The sequence below is a fragment of the Phlebotomus papatasi genome, chromosome 1 (genome assembly GCF_024763615.1).
Source record: "Phlebotomus papatasi isolate M1 chromosome 1, Ppap_2.1, whole genome shotgun sequence".
In the NCBI taxonomy this organism is placed as follows: Eukaryota; Metazoa; Arthropoda; class Insecta; order Diptera; family Psychodidae; genus Phlebotomus; species Phlebotomus papatasi.
The window spans coordinates 46,027,944-46,051,220 of NC_077222.1; the positions used below are offsets into that span (position 1 = coordinate 46,027,944).

Consider the following 23,277-nt stretch of genomic DNA (forward strand, 5'->3'; position numbering starts at 1 on the left):
ATTCCGCTGGGAGTTGTGATCGTGTGCAGACGATCGAGTGTGATCAAAGTGTCGAGGATCACGGTGAATTGCATTTTTAGCTGAGTGCAGGTGCATTTTGGGGCAAAAAGATCCAATGCTGAAGAGTAGTGATTTGATGGTGAGACGTGAGTGAAGGTGTTAAGACATTCTTTCTAGATGATCATGCGATCGTGACACTATAAAAAAATTATATGGGTGATTCAGTGAAAAGAAACCCAATAAATGAATATATTTTCACCCCTACAATGTATCATTTTCAATTATAAACATTGTAAGGTTTGATCTTGGTGCCGAAGTATATATTCTATCACCTGGAAAAACGATCGAGTGTGAATTGAGAATAAAAGAAAGCTCAGTGTTATTAATGATCTTCCTCAAGTAATTCGTAGTGACAGGAAAATGAATAATTCCAATACTCTGCTGTTCTTTTGCTGCTGTTCATCATTTCTTATTCTCATTGTGCTCATAAATTGTACAAATGCAGGTGATAAATTTAATTCAGGTAAATGCATCAAATAAAATAGCAAAAAGAATCATTGAAAGAAATTGTGTTAATACATTCCGTGCATGCGGAAAACTTTTTTTTATCAAAACATTTCCACTTGTGAATTGTACAAAGTGTGAAAGTGAAAATTTCTTTTTCTCTTCCTCAACTATTCATCATGCAATTCCTCCCAAAGAGATGCGTATATGTGCGAATAAAGAAAAACAAGGAAACGTACTTTAATTTTTTGCCTCACAATGATGATTATTTTTCTACGCAAAAAAAATGATTTATTTGTCTTATATTTGATGCATGTAGGTCAAACGTGTGTATCTGAAAATGTAAAGTGTTTTGTTTATCGAAGAAGTGCATATTGACTGGAGAATTGAATACAAGAAAACAATGCAAAATATGATCTATGGAGTAGCAGAGCAAAAAAGTTATTACTTACTCTTTTTTGTCTGAAATGTTTTTATTTACCAACATTTTTTGAGCGGCAATAAATTTTAAATTACAAGATTTATCCACCACATATTTATGGGTTTTTGCTAAATAGACCAAATTATGGTTAGCAAGTGATTACAATTGAGAAAAAAAGTTGTTTTGTAGTCTACAATCTAAAAATTGAAAGTGTTTGGTTTTTGTAAATATTTGCTAATGAGTTAATAATAATTTTTGAACGAACGAGTTAAAAAAATTATTTTAAAATTATTTTGATTTAACCCATTCCTTACCATGGTATTATACATCGTACGCAAATTGAGTTATTTTAGATGATTTATTTCTGGGCAATTGATATTCGAATTGCTGTCGGGAATGGATTTTTAATTACCTTAGTTCTTCAATTACTTGGGAAAAATAGTCCGACAGAGATGGGAATACATTTTGTTGTTCTTTTCTCCCTTCGCGGAAAGTCATGGAAATTTTTTTTCTCAAAATGGCGGTTGGAAAATAAGACATCCATCCCGTCGAATTTGTTAAAATTTGCCTTCATCCTCTTCCGTGATTTGAATTCTGTTACAAATGTGTTTTCTTGGATAGTTACTCTACCTTAAATCAATAGACTTTTTAATGAATTAATGCACAGAATTTAAATTCAGTGACCGTTAAGACGCGTGTTTGACAGAGGCTCCCCATACCCCCATAATAGGTAAAAATTTAATCTTTTCAAAAAATACATCTATTAATCTGTAAGAAACTAATCCCAAAATGTAAACATTCTATCTCAAGTATTTCTGGTATATTGACTGAATGGGTTAAAGAGAACTTGTATACATTTAAATATTGCAAAAATTAAGATCATGAAACTGTTTTTAAAATATTGTTGTATGGTTTTTAATTAACTGAATTCACTTTGTGCTAATACCAAAGAAGAGTAAAGAACAATGTACTGAAAAATTGCATGCTTTAAACTATATTTAAAGAATTCTGTTTTTCATTTTAGAAAATATCCATAATTTGTGTAAAATTTATTTTAAACAATTTTAAATAATCTACATAAATAAAAAAATAAAAAAATTAAATACATTTTAAATAAAATATATAAAATCTAAACAAGATTTTTTTCTAAAAGTAGGTTAATTTTTCAGAAAAGTTGCAACATTTATACTAACATGCAATTAAAGTAGAAAATGCAAATATGTGGGTGGATAATTCACGCAGCAGGTAATTTTATATAGAAATTATAAAGATGGGTTGAATTAAATTGACTAATTTTATGTTGAAATAAAAATTGATAATTTTGGAAATTTACTTAAACTGTTTATTAAAGATTTTGAATTATAAATTTATCATGATGGTAATTGATACTACTGATATTAAATTATAAAATCCTCATATCTGAGGTTTAGTCACATAGTTTTACAATTTCTTAGCAAATATTAACAAATTATGGTTTAAGATGAAGTATTATTTCTCTTTTAATGTTTAAAACTGAGAATCGCCTTAGAACAAAGTTAAACCTTCGGTTTGAAAATCGCATTACCCTTAGCACCCAAAAAACTCAGGCTCATCTTCGAGAATATTTAGTCTGGAAAATAGGGCAGTAAAGATTTATAGGATACTGTCATACACTTGAGTGCTTAGTATCATCGATTAGAAGTCCTTTGCATAAATTCCCTATACCTAATCCTTATTTACAATTTCACGGGATAAATATCTTAGAGGATCAGTCTGAATTTATTTGAGCCCTTAGCAACCTTTTACGACTAAAGCATCTGTTGCGCTAAACTAATAAACGCTATGTGTTTTCAGATGTAAAATGTTTAGCTTAAGCAATCATTATCACCTTAAATTATCAAAATTTATCAGTAGAACAACAGATGAAATACAATAAAGTGGTGACTTCTACAAGATTTACATGACAGCTTCTCTTCCCTTGACACTACGAGATTACAGTATTGGAAAGTGTTGTAGATAATTTTAAAGCCTTTTCAAAATACCCAAATTTACGGATATGGTTCTATCATAAGAAAAATAACTTGAAAAAGAATGGCACTTTCCTGATGTAGTAATAAATAATTTGATGTAGGAGTATAAACTAGATGCCCGAACATCGCGAGAACATTAAAGACAAGCATTAGAAAATGAGTAAAATCCCAAAGATGGGCCAAAATCCCGAAAGTCAAATTCCCGAATTCTTAAAAGTGTCATAGCTACTCCCATGATTCCACCCGCTCTTTCTGGAGGCAAAGGGAAATCTTCTGTGTCTTGGAAAATTATTCTAAACATTTTCCCCCATATAATTTAATTCCTTTCAGGATTTTGAACATTTGGGATTTTGGCTTTCGAGATTTTGGATCTCTATAAGAGCTAATTAGAGTTCAGTGACGAAAATATAGTATAAATTTTTTTTATAAATACTCTTTGCATTGTAAAAAAAGAGAACCCTTGAACCTATGTAAATTCCTTCATCAATTTATTAAATTTATAAAATACAAGGGGTGTCTCATATTGAGAAATCCTTATCAATTGTCCCGGAAAAGCTTTGTGAAACGCGAGAAGCCCAAAAAAGCATCGCGAAACCCGATAAACTCAATCTATGCGTCAATAAACCAGAAACCGTTGTCAGTAAAAATGGGAATAACCTACCCCTTGATAAAATATGATAATTAATTACGTTTTATAATCAATTGGCATGGCATGATAAAGCTTACTTGTTGTATAGACTTGAAGAGCAGCTGAGAGGCGGTCTAACGTAATTTATAATGAAAATAATGATTAAAATATATGTATTACGACAATTATTTAAACTTTAAACGTAAACGTTGATGGATGCAGATTATGTTAATACAGTACACTTTCTAATTTCTCTGTAATTCGGACATCATTTCGGTCCCAAATGCCCGAATTGTAATGAGTGTACTGTACCTTAGGAAAATTGCTTTATATACCTTACAAAACGGAAAAGACTATTAAAAACTACAATAATAAATTAAAAGGAAGCAAAAATGCCTAATTTTTCTGAAAAAGTTCTGAACTTTTACACAATCGTATAATGTGTAAAACATATGGAAAAACTCGTATAATGTGTGAAGCATATAGATAATTCTTGTAACTTTACACAAAATGTATATTATGTCTTTTGCACAAAAATTTCATATTCCACTCACTTTTTAGATTTGCAAATACACAAAGAAATTGTATCACTTGTGACCTTCCGATAATTAAAGTATATTTTTAATATGAGTTATATTATTCAAATATGTATACAAAAAAGTCAACAATTTGACTTTAAAAATTTTAATTGTCCATTACAAAATATAATCTTTTAATTAAAATAAAACGAAAATTCTGTTTGTCTTCAACTGGATTTAATTATATGTTATTTTAAATTACCAGCATGTTTTTTTGGTTATTTTAAAAATTATGATCTTGCAAAAATAATAAATAAAAATAAACAAAACAGTGAGCTCTACAGCATTTCCATCATTCACGGTGATCTCACATGCAATAAATTTGCAATTATAATTTCTCTCATCGAAATAATTAATAAAAGAATGAAGTCAAAAGAACAAAACGATGATCACAAAAGAGAGGAGAGAGCTCTTTGAATGAACAAAAAGCTTCTCACCTCATTGATAAATCTAATAATTCTCCAATCCCTTCATCCATCTAATCATCGGATTGAATCGCATTGATTCAGCTTCCGGGTTGATGTGTGTTCTATTTAGTTTTTTTTCGCCATATGTGTGTTTATTATATTATTCTTTCTCCAGTACCCATGGTGCAATAATAATTCAATTTGTAGGGCATTTCACCTTCTTCCGAAATGACTGTAACTCTCACTGGCGCAAAGAAATTTGTAGTGATGTTGTCCGAGGTATTATAAAAAGGGCGCTCTTAGGAGGTAAAATTTGCCGGTTTATTGGCTATTTATCGATATGGTTAAATCGAATTCATTTATTTCTTTTGTTGCAGTCAGACCACATCTAATTCCAATTATTTGGCTATATTATGCCCTTTACCAATGAGATTGAGGATAACTCGGTTTTTTTTTTCATACCAGCGATATAGCCAAACACGGTGTCAAAGAGGGAAAAGCGTGGCAAAAAGATCTCCACAGCAATTTCACATTTATTTCGCTCAATTCTTACAACCAATTATTGTATTAAGCCGCGAAGCCGTACATAGGAAGATTAGATGTTTTAAGCCATAAAAAACCCTGGCATCTCTTTGAGACTGTCTCATTGCAATTTCACTTTTTTCCAAGCACATGCTTTGTAATACGATAAAACTTTTACCTCAAGTTCAATCGTTAAATTAATTCTTAACAGTAACATTGTATGGGATTAAATTACTTTTCACTTTCATTGATTTTCTATTGCCTATGTGATTCTTTGGAATAAATGTACATTTATAAGGCGCCATGTCGTAAATTATGGAATTTATATTGCAGATGAATCTGCTCATTTGCCAATTATTCGTCGATTTTTTTTTATATATGGTGTGGAACGAAATTTCTGATTGGATTTTCTCCATTAAGATAAATTTCAATGCTTGTAATTAATTATGTACAGACTCTTGTGGTATTCAACCACTTCGACGTCAGCCAAGAGATGGTGAAAGTTCTAAGAACAGATCACAAAATCGAGCACGAAGGAAAGGGAGGATCATTTCGGGGAATCCAACCGAAGAGGGAGAATATCCCTGGCAAGTATCTCTTGAGCTCCTTCACCCATCCCTTGGGTTCCTGGGACACTGGTGTGGAGCAGTTCTAGTAGACGCCAATTGGATTCTTTCTGCTGCTCATTGTGTTCACAAGTAAAAATGCACAAGATAACTTAAAAGTCAAACTCCAATTAATTTCTTTGGCATTTTCCAGTGATTTGTTCAATCTCCCACTACCAGCCTTCTGGACAGCTGTTCTCGGCGAGCATGATCGCTCGTATGAGTCTGGCTGGGAGCAGAGAATACCCATCGATAAGATTGTGATGCATAACAATTACCAGAATTACCAGCATGATCTTGTCCTCATGCGCCTTTCACGACCCGCCGACATTCACCATCCATCATTTGTCCGTCCAATCTGCCTGCCCAGCCACACTGGCGCCAACGCATACGATGAAGGCCAGCTGGATGATCGTGATGATAATTTTCTCCGGAGACTCTTCAGTCTCTACACAAAGAAACCATCGCGAAAGTCACAGAAGCGACGAAATGATAAATTCTTCCAAGATCGACATATAACAAATAGAGAAAATAACGACCTTTTCTACGGTTTCAAAACAATAGATGATTTCAATTTATACCAACAGGTGAGGTGATTTTATGACCATTTCAACTATCATTTCATGTAAAACACGTAAAAGAGATTTGCGATAACTTTTACTCTCTCTCGATTCGAAGAGACACATAATCCAAATGGCAGACAATAAAGTAGTAAATCTACTGTTTTCATCATGTAAATAAATACACTTATCTTGGAAGCTCTTTATCACACTTACCCTATGTTAAAGCACCTGTTTAGAATGATTGGGATACAAATTTTGTACACCATTCCAGAATCCCCTCTATCAGGATTGTCGAGTAACAGGATGGGGGAAAAAGACCATCGAAGGCGAGTTAACTGACATCCTTCTTCAATCTCGAGTTCCTATTCTTTCTAATGCCAAGTAAGTCAATAACATCAGTAGAAAGTAAATAAGATTTTCAATATATTCGAACCCAGAAATTTATTCCTGAAAAATTTGTTTAATATTGTTCGTTTCAATAAATAATATAGTTTTGTGAAATCAGTCATAAATGATCATAAAATCCAAGATGCAAATATTCCGACAAGTCTTTTCCACATATTTATGAATAAGGTAAAGTGCCCTCGAGTCGACCGGTTCCTCGACTCGACCGATGGTCAATTTTTGAATGTTTAATGGTGAATTCCTTTCAGTTGCTATTTCATTTTGGGTGACTTTAATATTAATTTACTGGCGTCCCACCGCAATTCATTATCTCTTTCTTCGCTATTTCACGCTTTTTCCCTCACTTATATTCCCTTTTCTGCCACTCGCGGTGAGTCCCTTTTGGACTTGACAATTTTGCCTTGCAATTGTGAGAGCTTTGTTCGCTCTTTTGGTCAGCATAGCTTGCCTGGGATATCTGATCATGACCTAGTTCAATTGTCCTTTTCCACTCCGAAAGTGGACAAATCTAACCAATACAGGTTAACGAGAGATCTCAGGAAAGTGCATGCTGACTCTCTTCTCTCCGCTGCTGGGGAGATTGATTGGAGTTTGGTCAACTCCCTGCCGACTGTAGACGAGCGTGCGGCGTTGCTTGACAGCTTTCTTGGCTCTTTGTTTGATGCTCATGTCCCTCAAAGAAGAGTTCTGTTGAGGAATCCGAGAACGCCTTGGATGACTCCTTACATACTCAGCGCGATACGTGATCGTGATAGAGCATTCAGGGGCTGGAGGACGTCTGGTCTGGCCACTGATGGTGCTACCTTTAAGTGGCATCGTAACAGAGTCAAGAGGCTTATTCGCGATGCCAAATCGCGGTATTACCGTGGCCAACTAGATCCTTCGCTTGATCCATCCCAGTTATGGCGCAATATCGGCAATCTGGGCCTAAAAAAGTCATCTCAGACTGTTTTCGCTGATCCAGATGAGTTGAATCTTTATTTTTGTTCAGCCGCGCGTACTGGGGCTTGCTCGACGCCCCCACCTTCTGGAGTTCCTCTTCCAGAATTTAATTTTGTCAGTGTCACCCCTCAGATGGTGTATTCTGCTATCATGAGGGTGAAGTCATCAGCTTCGGGTGTTGACGGCCTCCCTCTTGACTTCATACGGCTTTTGCTCCCCATTATTCTTCCCTGCTTCACTGAGCTCTATAATTTCATAATTACTTCTTCATCTTTTCCAACTTCCTGGAAGGTAGCACTTGTGACTCCTATACCGAAGGTGTCACACCCTTCTTCCCCCTCAGATTTTAGGCCGATTAGTATTCTCCCTGCATTGTCAAAGCCACTCGAGGCTATTCTGCTTGATCAGATGACTCTTCATCTGGAGGGTAGTGGTCTCTTATGCGAGTTTCAATCTGGGTTTCGGAAAAATCATAGTACTATTTCTGCCCTCTTAAAAGTCGAGCATGATTTGGCATTGGCGCTGGATAAGTCCATGTTCAGTGTTCTTATTCTCCTGGATTTCTCTAAGGCTTTTGACAGCATTTCACATAGCTTGTTGTGTTATAAGTTGAAAGACCTTTTTGGGTTCTCTGAACTTTCAGTGAAACTTGTCGCCTCCTATCTTGCGTCTCGATCGCAAATTGTGAGATCTGGGGAGAGTTCGTCCTCTGCTCTTGCTCTAACTCATGGAGTTCCTCAGGGCTCCATATTGGGGCCAATTTTGTTCTCACTTTTTATAAATGATGTCCCACGTGTCCTTAGATATTGTGGATATCATCTGTATGCGGATGACCTACAGGTGTATTGTTCCGGAGATGTATGCGATTCTCTTCATACATTTCTAGGGAATGAGATTATTCCTTTTGCTTCGAAGGTCAAAAACTTGGGGATTATCTTCAATGAAACCCTCACTTGGTCTGACCATGCAGCTGAGATTTGCAGAAGGGTTTTTCATACCTTGCGTACCCTTAGACGACACCAAGTATTCACCCCACAGGGCACAAGACTCCTACTTATTAGGGCTCTGGTAATCCCTATCTTCACTTATGGGGCAGAGTTATTTTTCAGTGCCAGTGCTGAGACAAAGGATCGTCTGATTAGGGCATTCAACTCCTGTGTGCGTTATGTTTTTGGGCTTCGCAAGTTTGATCATATTTCTCCTTGGGTTAACTCCATCCTTGGTCTTCCACTTTTCCCTTATTTGGAGGCTCGTGCTGTTGACTTTGTTTCCCGATTATTGTTTACTGGTGGGCCACGGTATCTCGCGGAGTTTGTGGTGACTGGATCATCCACTAGGGCTTCGTGTCTCCGTATGCCAAGTTCAGGGTGTCGCATTCTCCGCAACTCCCTGTTTGTGGAGGAAATTATTTTATGGAATAGCTTACCTCGTGAGCGGAAGAGGGAGCTTATCCTCAGATTTGTGACTGCCACGCACTCCTTAAATCCCAGACAATTAATTGTATAGGGACTACTATTGTACAGAGGACAGTTTGTCCTATTTGATAATCTAATAAATTGAATTGAATTGAAAATTGAATTTCTATAAAATTGTGGGGATCTCAGTGATGCGATAGGCAAGACAGCTGGTCTTGCGCGGACGAGATCCGTGACTCGACTCTCAAAGTTGTGAGTTCGAGTCCCGCCCGGTGCAATCAACCGAATGTCGAGAAAAGACATTTTTCACTGTGATAAAACATGATAAAATGCACCGCCTCTGCTCACAAACCTTCAGGAGCACGGAAGAAGCATTCACTACGGAGAAGGCGTTCCCGATGGGCGATCTACGATCAACAGATTCATCCAACACGAGGCACCTTGTAATGATTACATTGCAATACCAAATAAAGTGTCTCGATACGATTAATACTAATATAAAATTGTCACTGATTCTTATTTATTTATGGAATAATTGACTTATAAATGTTAGATCATACGCCAAATATTAGTGCAAATATAAATAAATTGAATAAATAACTCTATCGGTTGAATTGAGGCACCGGTCGACTTGGGGGCACTTTACCTTACATATATTTATACTAATTTATGCTATTTGAAAAACTCATAAAAAGGAGGATACACAGAAAATGAAAGTCATATGGATTTTTAATTGCAGGAGTTTATATATTGTAATCGAAAATGAATTTATCTTTAGAGAAAGTTATCTTATCTAACTGAAGAACGACTTGGAGGCTTAATCGTTGTCTCTTAGCGTCTAGTCTCTAGACATAAAAGATTGTGATATTTTTTTTAATTTCAGTTGAGCATAGTTATGAGAAAATATCAAGAAGTGACTCACATTGAAAACATCCTTGTCAGTTGTCCGAGAAAACCAAAAATTGAATCAGGGAATTCTAAAAACCAGAAAATGAACATGAGTCACCCTATAAATTGTTGTTCTTTCTTTAAATTGGAATATAAAAAAAGTATAACTTGAAAATGAAAAAAAAAACAATTTAAATTATTACAATGTTATGCTTATTAATAAAAATTTCACGATTTAACCATTTAAGGGCGACTGAGAGAAGTTTAACTGGTATTAGGTGAGATTCTTAACAATCTCACCTACTATAATCCTAACAAAATTTCATGTCGTCCGATCGACCTCAAACTTGGCCAAAATGTGTTTCAGCACTTCCTGATCACGAATATATATGTGGCTATTTTACGTTCCCGGCCGGCCGGCCGGCCGCTCTTTGGAGCTTAATAGCTCCTAAACTAAAAAAGATATCGACTTGCGGTTTTCGGCAAAGGTTATATATCGGGTGAAAATTGCAACTTGGTGCATTGACCCCCCACCCCCCACCCCTCCTTCCGCCATTTTGAAGACCCCCCTTTTTTTGTTTTCTCAATAGCTCCGCCCCTATGGCATCGAGCGGGCTCAAATTTTAGTATGTTATAGCTGGGCCTTAGAGCTTTCCATCAATACCAAACTTAAGATCCCCCGACCCCCCTGACCCGAGCTATAAGGGTCCAAAAAAAAATTCTTAAAATGGCCATAACTCCTGTTCTAATTGTCAGAATTTAAAAAGTGAGGGCTTTTTGGAAAGCTCTCGTGAAATGCCACTTCCCCTTCTAACATCGCAAATTCATAAAACCACCGCTAGGGGCGCTATTTTTAAAAAGAAAATTTTTAAATCTTAAAAGTTAAATAACTCAAAAATTCCATTGTGCATCGGGCTGAAATTTTAGTATGTTGTAGCCGTTGATTATACCTATCAAACAAAAAAAACCTTAAGTCGATCTAAAACCCCTGACCCGAGCTATAAGGGGTCAAAGTTCGAACATTGACCGGCCTCTATCTCCGGTTCTAACTAACATAGCGACCTAAATTTTACCTTTTTGGTTTCGTCTCGATGAGCACTTTCAGATGGAAGTTCAAAAAGTCACCACAGGTGGCGCTGTGATAGCGTCAAAATTCATCGAAATTCAAAGTCACTTTTCTCAAAAACGGCATTGTGCAAGTTAATGAAATTTTAGTATGTTGTAGTCCAGTCTAGGACGTTTCCAAAATGGTGCGTATGTGCGCTGTGGTTTCAATAGAACCGGAGATATGAGGGGTCAAAGTTCACGAAATTCAAAAAATCATATCTCCGGTTCTATTTGACCGATTTTGATGAATGAGGGCTTAAACGAAAGATCTCACCAAATGCTACAACTTTCTAGAATATTTGAACTTCGTGGGACCAACACCAGGGGCGCCACAGTCGAAAAACCAATTTCAATATCACATAACCTCAATTATCTCGACTGTCGCTGAACCGATTTTGATGATTACTTCAACATAATTGTAGAGCACATTTGTCTCTACATTTCGTCCATACATCATTTTTCGATCAGACTACGCTATCACTCCGATTTTGCCGTTTAAGTGTGAAAAAATTGATTTTTCCAATAATAACGCTTTGAAATCACTCAGATGCCAATTTGACTGCCTCTACTCCACCAAGACACTTAAAATAGGGGTTTAAATGGAAAGTCCCGCAAAATACAACAATTCTTTGATATAGTTGAAGTTCAACAAATGACTACTTGGGGCACTCTGGATGAAAAAACGAGTTAAGAAACAAAAAACCTCGCTTATCTTGGCTTCTGAGTAATCGATGAGATCATGTTCTATGGAAAAATTATAGAGAACATTCTGGTCTACATTTCACCCATATAACACTTTTCTGTCAGTTCATCCAAATCCTTGATATTTTGGTTTAAATACAAAATTTGTATAACTTCACGAATTTGATTCAAGATAACTGAATGGCGTCTCCCAACTTCAGCTCCAAATCGAATTTGCATGCACTCCGAGTTAGCTCACGTTAAGAATCTCACCTACATAAGCCGGTTAGGATTATCTGTCCCTTTTTTTCTTTTTTGAAAATATTGTAAAAATTTGAAAATTTAAAAAAAAAAAAATAAGCTCAAAAGTGGAAGCTCGCCTTTTCAGGGAATGTAGTACTCAATGTTACTGATCAACAGTAAAAAAATAAAAATTTTTAAGAAAAATTAATTTTTAAATTTTTTCAAAAAAAAATTAAAAGACGGTTGCAAAAAAACTTGAGCAGATAATACGAAAACTAGTATATCGTTTTAAATAGTATAAAATTATCTTTCAAATAAAAAAAAAGAGTGAGAAGAAATCTCAACCCGTTCGCGAGATAGAGCATTTTGAAATATTTGTCAAAAATCTCAATTGACGAATGAAGCGCGAGACACCATCTTTGGCGCCATGTATCTCCGGCCAGGAATTTTTTTGGGCGAAAAAAAATAGGGGTATATTATTTTATCGTGTATTTTAACATATGAAAAATTCAGAAACATCTGAGAACATGAACCCGCGATTTGCGATTTTTTCGGTCGTCTTGAGATGGATTGGCCCCTATACATATCTGTATATGAATATTTATAATTTACAGTAATTAATAAAAGATAGGTATAATTGCAATAATGTACTCTGTATATAATAGTGTACAAACCATATAATTGTCCACCCTCTGTTTTGAAAAATGTCGTACGTTTTCTAGAAGTTTTTTTTTTCCAAAAAGTGTATGGCTTTCTTTTACTTAGGGGTCCATTTGGAAGAAGTTCAACCCGAAGACCTTTTTTCGAAATAGAGGGGGTGCTACATATTTATAGATAGGGTATCCAATAACCAATTCAAAAAACTAAATAGTATTGATTAAAATTCATATTCTTAAACTAAAAATGTTTTAGAAAAAAACATTTCCTTCACTCTCATTTTCGTCTAGTCAATGATACACAATTGTTCTGAAAAGGTAAATTTACGTTTTATTGTCTACGTCTTACGAAAAATCTTAACTTGCAAAAAAAAACAAAATAGCAATGCACATTTGTTTTGCGGGTAAAATATATGAAAAACCTTCAAATATGAGACTTTAACTTTTTTCCATCACTTACTTTTTATATTTGCAATATGAACTAATAAAATAGAGAATAAGACCCAGGAAGTGGAAACGTAAAAAAAAGTATGAAACGACCAAAAACTTAATAATATAACTTAAAACTTTGTTGAAATTTTACGAACATATTTAAATACTGAACATCTTTCAATATCAACTGAATGCATGTGACATATGTGGAGCTCAGAGGCAAAATGACACATCCTATGCTTTAATCATAGGATATGTGTCATTTTGCCTCTGAGCTCCACATATATATTAAATATTTGTTTTTTTAATAATAAATTTATTAAATTGTTTTTTGAATCATGCAAACATTACTGCAGTATATTTGTTGCTACTTTATATACAATACGATTGAAATATCAATTTAAATGAACAATAAATTGACGATTGTTTTAAACAATTGTTGCAAATTTCAAATCGTTTTATTTTTTGTTTATTTAAGAATTTGTATATCTTGGTTGTTTATTCACTAACATTTTTTTTAATTAATGTGTTTACGAATCTTCCATCCAATCGTAAAATTATTTCGTATCATGACAATTATTTCCATTTCTTGTCTGTATTGTTCATAAGACCAATAATCCCTTCAAAACAAAACCATTATCTTCGATTTAAGTCGCAGTATTTCGATGCAATTTTGCAAATTTCAAAGAAGCTTTAAATTTCTTATTTTTCTTTCTATAGATGTCAACAAGCGTATGGTGATCACATAAAGATTCACGAGGGTCATATTTGTGGAGGAAAGTTGGAAAAGAAAGCAGGTGCTCCTTGTGTTGGTGACTCAGGAGGAGGTTTGCAGTGTCGGGAGGGCCGATCTGGCCCATGGATTCTCGTAGGACTCACCTCTTTCGGATGGAATTGTTCCTTGAAGCTTCCAGATGTCTTTACAAGAATTTCATACTACGTTAAATGGATTAATGATGTAATTTCCAGTGACTTCCATGAAGATCTATATTCAGATTATTACTTTTGAAAGTGCTCATAACTTCCTCTCAAAATTTGTCGAATTTAGTGATCAAGTTGCTACATAATACTTTAAAAAAAAACAACAACAACCACATTAATAGGACTTTATGAACTCTTAAACACTGAGTTACAAATATTATCTAGTCAGTAATAAATTAAAAATAAAAGAGAGTGTATCTTACATCTAAACCACAATAAGAGGCCTAACAATGGAACAAAACCTTTATCCATTAAATTGTATAAAAAAGTTAAATATAGTAAGAAATGTTTTCCCCTGATATAACCCATATCACAGTCTTACAAGTTTTTAAAGAATATGTGTATCAAAAATCGTTGGTGATATCAAATAGCTCTTTGAGCTATTCTCTCAACTTAATCATGAGTCTCTATACTGTGGAGCTTTTCCAGTAAGTTGTTGTCGATGTCTCGATCGACCTTCTTTGACTGGTGCAGGAATGGCATTACACTGGCTGATGAATATCGAATTTTTTTCTTATCCTCGTAGTAAGATTTTGCATTTATAATGCAATTAAAAGCACTTGCGATGATAATTGATATGCCCACAATCATTAAAACATAAGCTAAAATTGTTTGTACAGGTGGCAGGAAAACCAGAAAAATCGTCAAAACAGCCTTCAGATAAAATGGATATTCATCCATAGACTGAAAAATATTTAAAGAAAATTTAGAATGATTACCCTGATAATTATTTTTTTCCAATTTACTAATGTAAAAACTTACTACTTCCACCCATAAAATAGGAACAGCCATGTTATTGAAAGGACTTATCCGAGAATTGAATTTGGTCTGACCGATGATCAAGTTAAGTTGTACCCTCATCGTAGCCTTCATAGCCACCCCAAGTTGGGGTTGAATTGCAAGAATAGATTCATGCTTCTCTTTTTCAGGAGACAATCCCTCAATCCGGTCCAGTAGAGTGGGATCAGAATTGTAAAAATGCGGCATTGAGACAGCAAGAGGAATATCTGATGGAAAGAATTCACTTTTAAAACTAAGTTGAAAGTGAAAATGGAAAAGTTTTGGCGATATTTACGCGATTGACTGCACAGAATATCACTTTTTAAATTACAAGCAAGTCAATTTCTTAAATGTCAAGTAAAATGAGAGGAACTATTAAATAATTTTGGAGAAAGTTTTTTTGTGCTTGGGTTTGTCCAATTTGTCGAAATATTTTTGGAGGCCTTTTTTTTAAGATTAGCAAAGTTGAAAGTTAAGTTGTTGGGAAAGGTTAAGGCACTGTTAAACAACTTTGATTTTTTTGTAGTCGTATTTTCATGTTGATAATTACATTAAAGGGTTACGTTTACATGGGCCAAACTAAACAAATTACAATATTTTTTATATCTGTGCACAAACACAAAATTTCTTGGGTTTAGGGCCTTGACAGACCTGAGGATTAGCCGAGAGACGGCTTAGCGTAATTATATTCGAATTAATGGTTAGACTTCATTTCCATCTTTTTCCGTCGTCTCTCGACTTAAGTCGTGTGTGTCTAGGGCATTACATACCAAGCGAGCAGAAGTCTGTTCAAAAACACTCACAAGTTTTTATATCTTTTTCAATATAATAAAAATAAATAATTCGAGCTATGAGCATATAAAAGTACATTTTTTTTGAAAATTTCATTTAAAATTTTTAAAATTCAGCCGTTAGAACCTAATTTTTGGATACGATTTAAAAAAAAAAACTTACTTTCCGGTGAACAAGATTTTTGAGAGTATATTCATATGACGTCAAAAAACTATATATTTCCTGTTAGTTGATGAGGTAAACTCGTACCTATATGCTGGATTTTTTTTACCTTGATCACAACTTATTTTACAAGACGGTACTATATACGCTGAAAATGGTAATTTTCCGTATAAAATTCTCTCGGAAATCCAAATTTCGTCTGTCTCACTCAAAAGATCTTACACGAGGTGTCCTCTCTCAGATAGGCAAAATTTGGACCGTGCCTCATAGGGGCACTCCAAAGAGTTACCCCTATGGGCTCAATTTGGCGATCAAGTGACCGGTTTGAAGACTGAAACGTAAGTGATCTTACTTTTGGCAGAAAGTTCCCATTAAATTCTTTATGATTTTCTCTCCCAAAGTACACACTTTAGTGCTTATTCCTTAGCAGAAGGATAACTTTTATTCAAGTGTTGAACGAAAAGTATGCTTATAACAGCCATCTCTTTGAAAAAATCTCCGGCGAATATTTTATTTTTATTACCGTTGAAGCGTATGATTTTAGCCTCGGGGGGGGGGGGACTTTTTCTCCCTTTTGTTCCGAAAAGCTTTTCTTTATACGGGCTTCAGACCTAAGGCTTAGCCATCTGGCTTAAGTCCTCTAATTCCTTATCAGGAGTATTTTTTTAGGGAATTGTTGTTTAGGATTAAATATTAAGGGCAAAAGATCCACTAGATTTTGAAAAATCAATAAATTTGCTTGTTATATAGATTTTTAAGACCTTTGGGAACTGAGCTAAACCTCCAGTCTGAAGCCGGCATTACTTCTAGCATTTAAAAATGGTCTTCACCGATCTTGTTTACCAAGTCTGATCAAATAAACAAAATAGAAATTGAGATCTAGAGTTAAAAAAAAAGTTTTATTAATTTCAGCAGAGAGAGGCCACCATTCGTAGCCAAAGTCACCCACGCACAGTATAAACACGAGACAAGATTTATCATTGAGATTTAAATACAAATTGAGCATTTGTTTTTATGATGACTAAAAATCACTTTAAAACCCAAATACAAAATTCTCTTTGCATTGTTATTTAAACCAAAACGTGATTAATTTTGTTGGTACAAAAAAAAATAAAAATTTGAGACAAATGTATTAGAAATTAGGAAATATATAATATTCTCAAAATGCTTTGAACTTACTGTAATAACATGGACTAATGTCTCCCAAGCCCTTTTTCAAGCACTGTTTCTCCCTGCAGTAGCACTCCGAATCTGGATCATCATGGCTACTGTAAAAGGCATCATTAGCCAATTGGAACCATGAAGATGGGAGAAATCCTAATCGATTTGAATTAACGTACTCAATCTTCATCTTCCGACAGAAAGCCTTCCGGAAAACATTAAACTGCTCATTCTTCTTGAATTTCTTTGGAAATATACCACCATCGTAAGTACCCCTGAGGGTGTTACATTCGGTGTTTTCATTTTCAAATCCAGCCTCATTACGATATCCCCAGTGAGCAAGTCCTGGACTTCCGTTAAACATGTCAATTGAATAGTCTCTTGGTTTAGGGAGAGCTGAGTTACTATTGGCTTCGGTTAAATTTGCGGAAGATTCTACTGTTGCTTTTTTGGGGAGATTTATAACGACAACATCTACTCCTTGTGAAGTCAATCGATCCACTAGACCAATTTTGTTGAATGGTATAAAGCTTGGAATCAGGGTCGATGCAATGGAAACCAAAGGATCTTCATAGCCCCACATAAAATCATGAGCTGTAAGATTGATCACAGGTTCGGCCTTGAAAGACTTTAAAACAGAACTCACAGCCAGACTAGACAAAAAGGACATTTCGGCTGCTGCAGCTGATACTCCAAGGGCTACAATGTTAGGAAACTGCAAAACAACTTCTGAGGCATTGGCCACAGATAGATCCTCTCTCATTCTGGTGGTTCTCACTGGAGTGTAGGTGAGGGTGTTGTTGGCGTTGTACGTGCAATTGACGTGGATGAGGCGTTCCTCAATGACGAAAGGACCCACTTGATCAAGGCGCAATTTGTCATCTTGACCACTTATAAATGCTTCAGCATTGGTTATGTTGAACAAATAGACACTTACGTATACCCCAATGGGTGGATTTTTGAAGAGCCAGAAGAGAAAGGAATTCTCAGAAAGATTCAATTGCTGCCAAATGAAAATTCCTAATTAATTCCATCACACTCTATCACTTGTCGATGACCATCGTTACTTACAACATCTATAAAGATTTGCAGGGGATCGTACAGAAAAATCCCAAATGATAATGCTATGCAAATAAATGCGACAATGCTATTTTTTGCAAAATCTGTAAACAAAATAGAATACAATTAGAAAAGATCATCCAACGGACAAATTGGCACTTGTAGAACGAGTGCCAATTATTTAATTTTTTAATAACAGTCACTTTCATGCATACTCAGCAACACATATCAATCAAAGCTCACCCAGAGACGCTTTTGTGTATACACAAAGAAAATTACGAATCTTGACCTACGCTAGAGAGTGGTATAAGTAAACTTTCAATAAATACATCAATAAATTCCATTAATAGCGAATTTGCACTAATTTGGTGCAATACATAATACACATATATATATATATTATTCTGTCTAGACTCTAGACGGTTTGAAATAATAGTTTAAAAAAAACTATAATTAAAAAAAAATTAAAACAAACACACGTGCCGAAATATTAAATGAAAACTTTCCAATTATAATGAAAGAAATATCATGTTTTGAAATACAATAAAAAACAAAGTGATAAAATGAATATGAAAATGAAAAGATATTCTCTTTCTTATAAGATTAATTAATCTTTGTTAAGAAGAATGTATATAATAAAATATGATGGTTAAATGACAAAAAGAATTTTAGTCTTTCTTACAGAGCTTAGTCTCCGTGAAAAAAAAACAATTAACGGCACATTAGTCTTATTTGAGTAGTTTTTAAAATGATTTTTTTTTATAACGAAATGCCTTATTATACAAAGAATATTACATTATATGATAACTCTTTTTTTTATAAAATATTGAGTAACCTTGAATTAAGTACTTTAAGTTGAAATCTATTTATCACTCTTTAAGAGCCGTTTGTTTACATTTGCAAATAATGAAGCATAAGGGGAATCCTCGTTTAAATGACTAAAAAAAAACGTATAACCCGTGATTTTTTCTTGTGCCTTAGATTGAGATGTTGAGGTCTATTTATCAATATTTTGCAGTACTTGAATAACATTAAAACTAATCAGAAAATCTGACGAATAATAATCTTATAAGTGGTTTTCATATGTGAAAAATGGCTGAGAGATCCTGGTTTAGAGAGATAAAAACATGTAAATTATGATTTTTTTTGTTGTTGAAATCTATTTATCAATCTTGTAAAGTATTTGGTTAACGTTTGAAAAAAAGTCAATTTCCATAATACTAACCTCAATTATTTCGACATTCGATTAACTAATTTTGATTATTACTTTGGTATAATTGTAGAGCATATTTATGTATCTATATTTCATCTATACAACAATTTTTGGTCAGATTATGCTATCTGTCCGATTTTGTCGTATTTATGAACAAAAAAAAATGCTAGCAGTTAATCTATGGATTTTATCACCCTCATAATTTCCAGCATCCACCCCCAGGGACCACTTTTCTTAATATTTCTGAGAAATGATGTTACGCTGTTTGATCGTCAGTCCGCCCGTCGAACCGTCTGTCTGTTTGGCTGTTACCATGCTTAGCGGCCAAAAGGTTGGATAAAGAGACGTTAGGACGTTCGGGACCCGTCCCCCCACAAGTTGATCTTGGGACCATTAATCATACCACGCATTTTGCCCCACCGCTCCCCTTCCCATCCAAAACCACATTTTTCTTGGGATTGCTCGAAAATGCATCGTACGCATTAGATCTAAAACTAGAACATTTTTTAAGGAGAAAATGAAGCGATTTCAAAAATTGAAATGTAATCAAGATTCCTCAATGAATGTGTTTTTTAATTGTTCTCCGGTGTGTAAATAGAATTTGGTGAACAGTTCTCAAGGCCAGGATGACTTTTTTAGCCACTAACTGGAATGGATAGTGTTTAGTGATAAAGTACTGTGATAGTGAGTGTAAAAATAAATTTCTATGATCAGTGGAAAGTTTGAAGCTGAGTGTTTCTTTTAGTCACCGGGGATGACATCCCCCACCCTGTTCGTAAGTTTCTCTTTAATTCTAGAACTTGGATGGTTTTTACAGATCCGATCTACCATGTCTGATCGATGAGAACCGTTCTTAAACATTATAATTAAAGAAAAGCTTACGAACAAGAGGGTGACAAAGTCGCCCGCACTTACGGTAAGTGAAACCACTTTATGATTGTCGTTTATTATGATGGTCCAATTACTTCTTCCAATTACTTCCAGTATATCTTATTAAAAAAATAAACTTAGTTGTAGTTAAACAATATTTAATTAAATAATGTTCAAATTTTCTTATTAATTTAAAAAAGTTTAAGTCTTCCGAATATTTTACGAAACTTTGCTTGCAATGAACTTCATTTATGTGCCTTGTATGAAATGTGTCATCAATCCATTTGATGAAGCCACACAAAGGCGCTAACATCATCAAGATTTCTAGCCGATAAAAGCTCACATTGAACTTGGCAAAATATAATATATTATGATATTCATATTATGTCTGACATTGCAATTTTTATTTAAAAAAAATAATTAGGGTAAGTATGCCAAATTTCGTCATAGTTGCATGCAAACGGCAAAGTCTCAAGTTTGAAATGTAATATTTTAAATACAAATTGATTTTTTTATTCTTTCTTCTGAAAGAGTGTTGCTTGGAACCTTGTAAAGAGTTTACCGTCTTTACTTACTCTAAAATCATTCTTAATACATTTTAAAATGAATAAAAATATAGACATAGCTTTGGTGCCCTATTTCGGCCACCTTCATTCTCATAGTTCCTTGTCCTTCGGGAATTCTTCCAATATCTTTTTCATGTCATCTTGGTTGTCGAAGCTACATTTTTTGTTATTCTTTTGCATTGTATAATATATAGAAGACGTAAATTCTAAAAGTTCATGGAAATTCGAGGAACAAAAAAGGGGGACGAAATTGTAAGCTGGGCGGAATTTGGCGCACTTACCCTATCACCAACTTTCAGTGAGGACGCATTTCTCACATATTGCCGCATGTTTTCAATCATCTTTACCGGGAATATTATCGTAAAAGCTATTTGGTAAATGAGAAAAAGATACTACATCAAACCGATGATGCTTTTAAACTTTCCCATTCTCATCATATGAAAACTATGACGTATACTGCCTAAATCATTAATCAAAATATGACGATAGACCGGTGATCGGTCTTAGATGACCTCTGAGTCTTCTGGGTTAATTATTCAAGAGTACTAAGAAAGTAAGCTATTTTGGTGCAAATAAATGACTATAAAAATTCTCAATGATGACACGTCGGAGGCTAAATCTTTGCAATTTCATATATTTTATTGTTCTCGCACAAAAAAAAAAATAAACAAGCCAAAAATTGGTCAAGGATGGAGATTTGGTAAAATTTCCTTATTAATTTGCCCTTTTTTCTGTTCATCAATATTAAACTTTCCTAGGACACCTGAGTCATGGGGATTTTTCTTGCGCACGAGAATTCGGAGAAATTTACCAAGTTGAACCACTACTTTAAGGTTTTGCGCTGCTTGTGGCTCATTATTGAACCATAATGAGAGTTCGCGTGAAATTAATTGTTTTGACTCAGCCGTAGACATGATCAATTCGATAAGATGCAGTATAATGTTGATTGACACTTGGTGAGATAAGTCCAATTTTGTGCTGAAAGTGACAAGAATGGCGAGCTTAAAATGCTTTCTTCCCAACTGGATTACTATTATCGGTCAAGGTCGGCAATGCAAAGGCGATAGTCTGATGCTATATTGATCGAATGACCATACATCTGGGTGATCGGCACTTTCCAAGAGGCTCTCTCACACCGAGTGTGGTCTATCAACGGATGAGGAGATGAAACTGGTTTCTTCATTGGGTCGCATGCAATCTTATGTATATATTCAGAGAGTGATGTGAAAGAGATCAAAAGAGTTACTCTCGGAAAGGTATTACTTAACATTTACGCTTGATATTCACACCCATCGTACCTTTTTAACACTCTCACAATCTTATCCCTCGTCAATTATTATCTTAATTAGTGTCTCTACGCGGCACTGTGTGTGGGCCAGATTAGGAATATCCGGAAGATATCCCTCAAATTGTCAATCTATATTGTGATCTTTGAGGGTGAACTTCGTACAAAAATATTTGCGTCGCCAAACACCCGAAGGTTCCACGTAATTCAAGATCATAACACTCAATAGGTGTGGTGATCATAAGATATAGCCTTATTTTTCGGTGATTTTCCAAAGTTGGAAGTAGAGATATAAATCGTGACAGACACTGGTGTTGTAAAGTACCAGATAAGCTTATGAGAGTTGGGATTTTATTGCTCAAATTCGAAGAGACACCAATGTTAAGAATCTCGTGAGCATAATGATTTCCATAGCCAAAATATATAACTCGATAAAAAGCTCATCGAAATGGATTAAATGACACTGGAGGTAGTCTGGTCTGGCCAAGTTATCAAATTTAATTCTCAATAAATCGAACCAAGGGAGAACAAAAGCGAGCTGTATCATTATTGCAAAGATCTTGAGGTCAGCTATAGCATACTAAAATTCCATGTAAATCAAAAAGTAGATCATAAAGTTCAAAAAGTAATAAGATCTTTCATTTTTATTTTTGATAACGAAAATTCTATAAAATAATAATCTTATTGTAACATTTATTTTTGATTGTTTTGGTTAAGAGATCCTAAGGGAACAAGTTTTTATCTATGAAAAACTCTAAGATCACATATAAATAACCTATAATACTTTAATCGAGGGTAAAATGTAAAAAAAAAACCTAGAACAAAACGCATTTTTTTTTAATTTTTAGGAATTTAAAGTAAACCTGACACATTAATACATTCTTATAGGAAATATACAACATTCTTACACATGGTGGTAAATAGGTAATCAGTATTAGAAAAATATAAAACTTTATTCAGTCAGTGAAGCCCTGTATCTTTTGATACTTTTAACTTAGTCATTTACGATTGTTGACACAAAACTCCTACAAAGTACTTCTACAAACTTTAAGTCCAATCTTGCTAAATTGGATTTTAAATGGAATTGCAGAAGCCGCGATTGTAAAGAATCTCTCAGCTTACCAACCAAGCGATTGCAACTTTAGTGTAATCTTCAGTGATTCACATCATCATGATCATTTAAAAAGGCTCTCACTCTCGTCACCTCAAATATTGTCATGAGAGTAGGTATAATTTTTATTTTCGTTTCATAATAGATGATTTTTTCCCACACACTAGCACGCTTCACGTGTACGATTGCTCTCGTGGTGCATTGAGGGAAAATGCATAGGTGAAAAAAAAAATAAAGAAATTCCTTCCACTTTTGCCCAGACATCAGATTTTCCTGTTTTTCCTATACCCA

General features: G+C 34.5%; 2 protein-coding genes across 2 annotated transcripts in view; one reads left to right on the forward strand and one right to left on the reverse strand.

Annotated features, from left to right (window-relative positions):
- Window positions 1-14,295, forward strand: LOC129799400 (glandular kallikrein-7, submandibular/renal). The gene is made up of 5 exons (XM_055843241.1): window positions 1-523; window positions 5,524-5,767; window positions 5,829-6,261; window positions 6,509-6,618; window positions 13,727-14,295. The coding sequence occupies exons 1-5, from the start codon at window positions 421-423 to the stop codon at window positions 14,013-14,015; spliced, it is 1,179 nt and encodes a 392-aa protein (XP_055699216.1). The 5' UTR covers window positions 1-420; the 3' UTR covers window positions 14,016-14,295.
- Window positions 14,099-23,277, reverse strand: part of LOC129799399 (scavenger receptor class B member 1) — a 14,337-nt gene continuing 5,158 nt past the window's right edge. The window contains exons 2-5 of the mRNA XM_055843240.1: window positions 17,954-18,045; window positions 16,901-17,885; window positions 14,750-14,994; window positions 14,099-14,671 (exon numbers count right to left, since the gene is read on the reverse strand). Of these exons, the coding sequence (XP_055699215.1) occupies window positions 14,381-14,671; window positions 14,750-14,994; window positions 16,901-17,885; window positions 17,954-18,045 (1,613 nt within the window). The 3' untranslated portion in view covers window positions 14,099-14,380. The remainder of the gene's footprint in view (window positions 14,672-14,749; window positions 14,995-16,900; window positions 17,886-17,953; window positions 18,046-23,277) is intronic.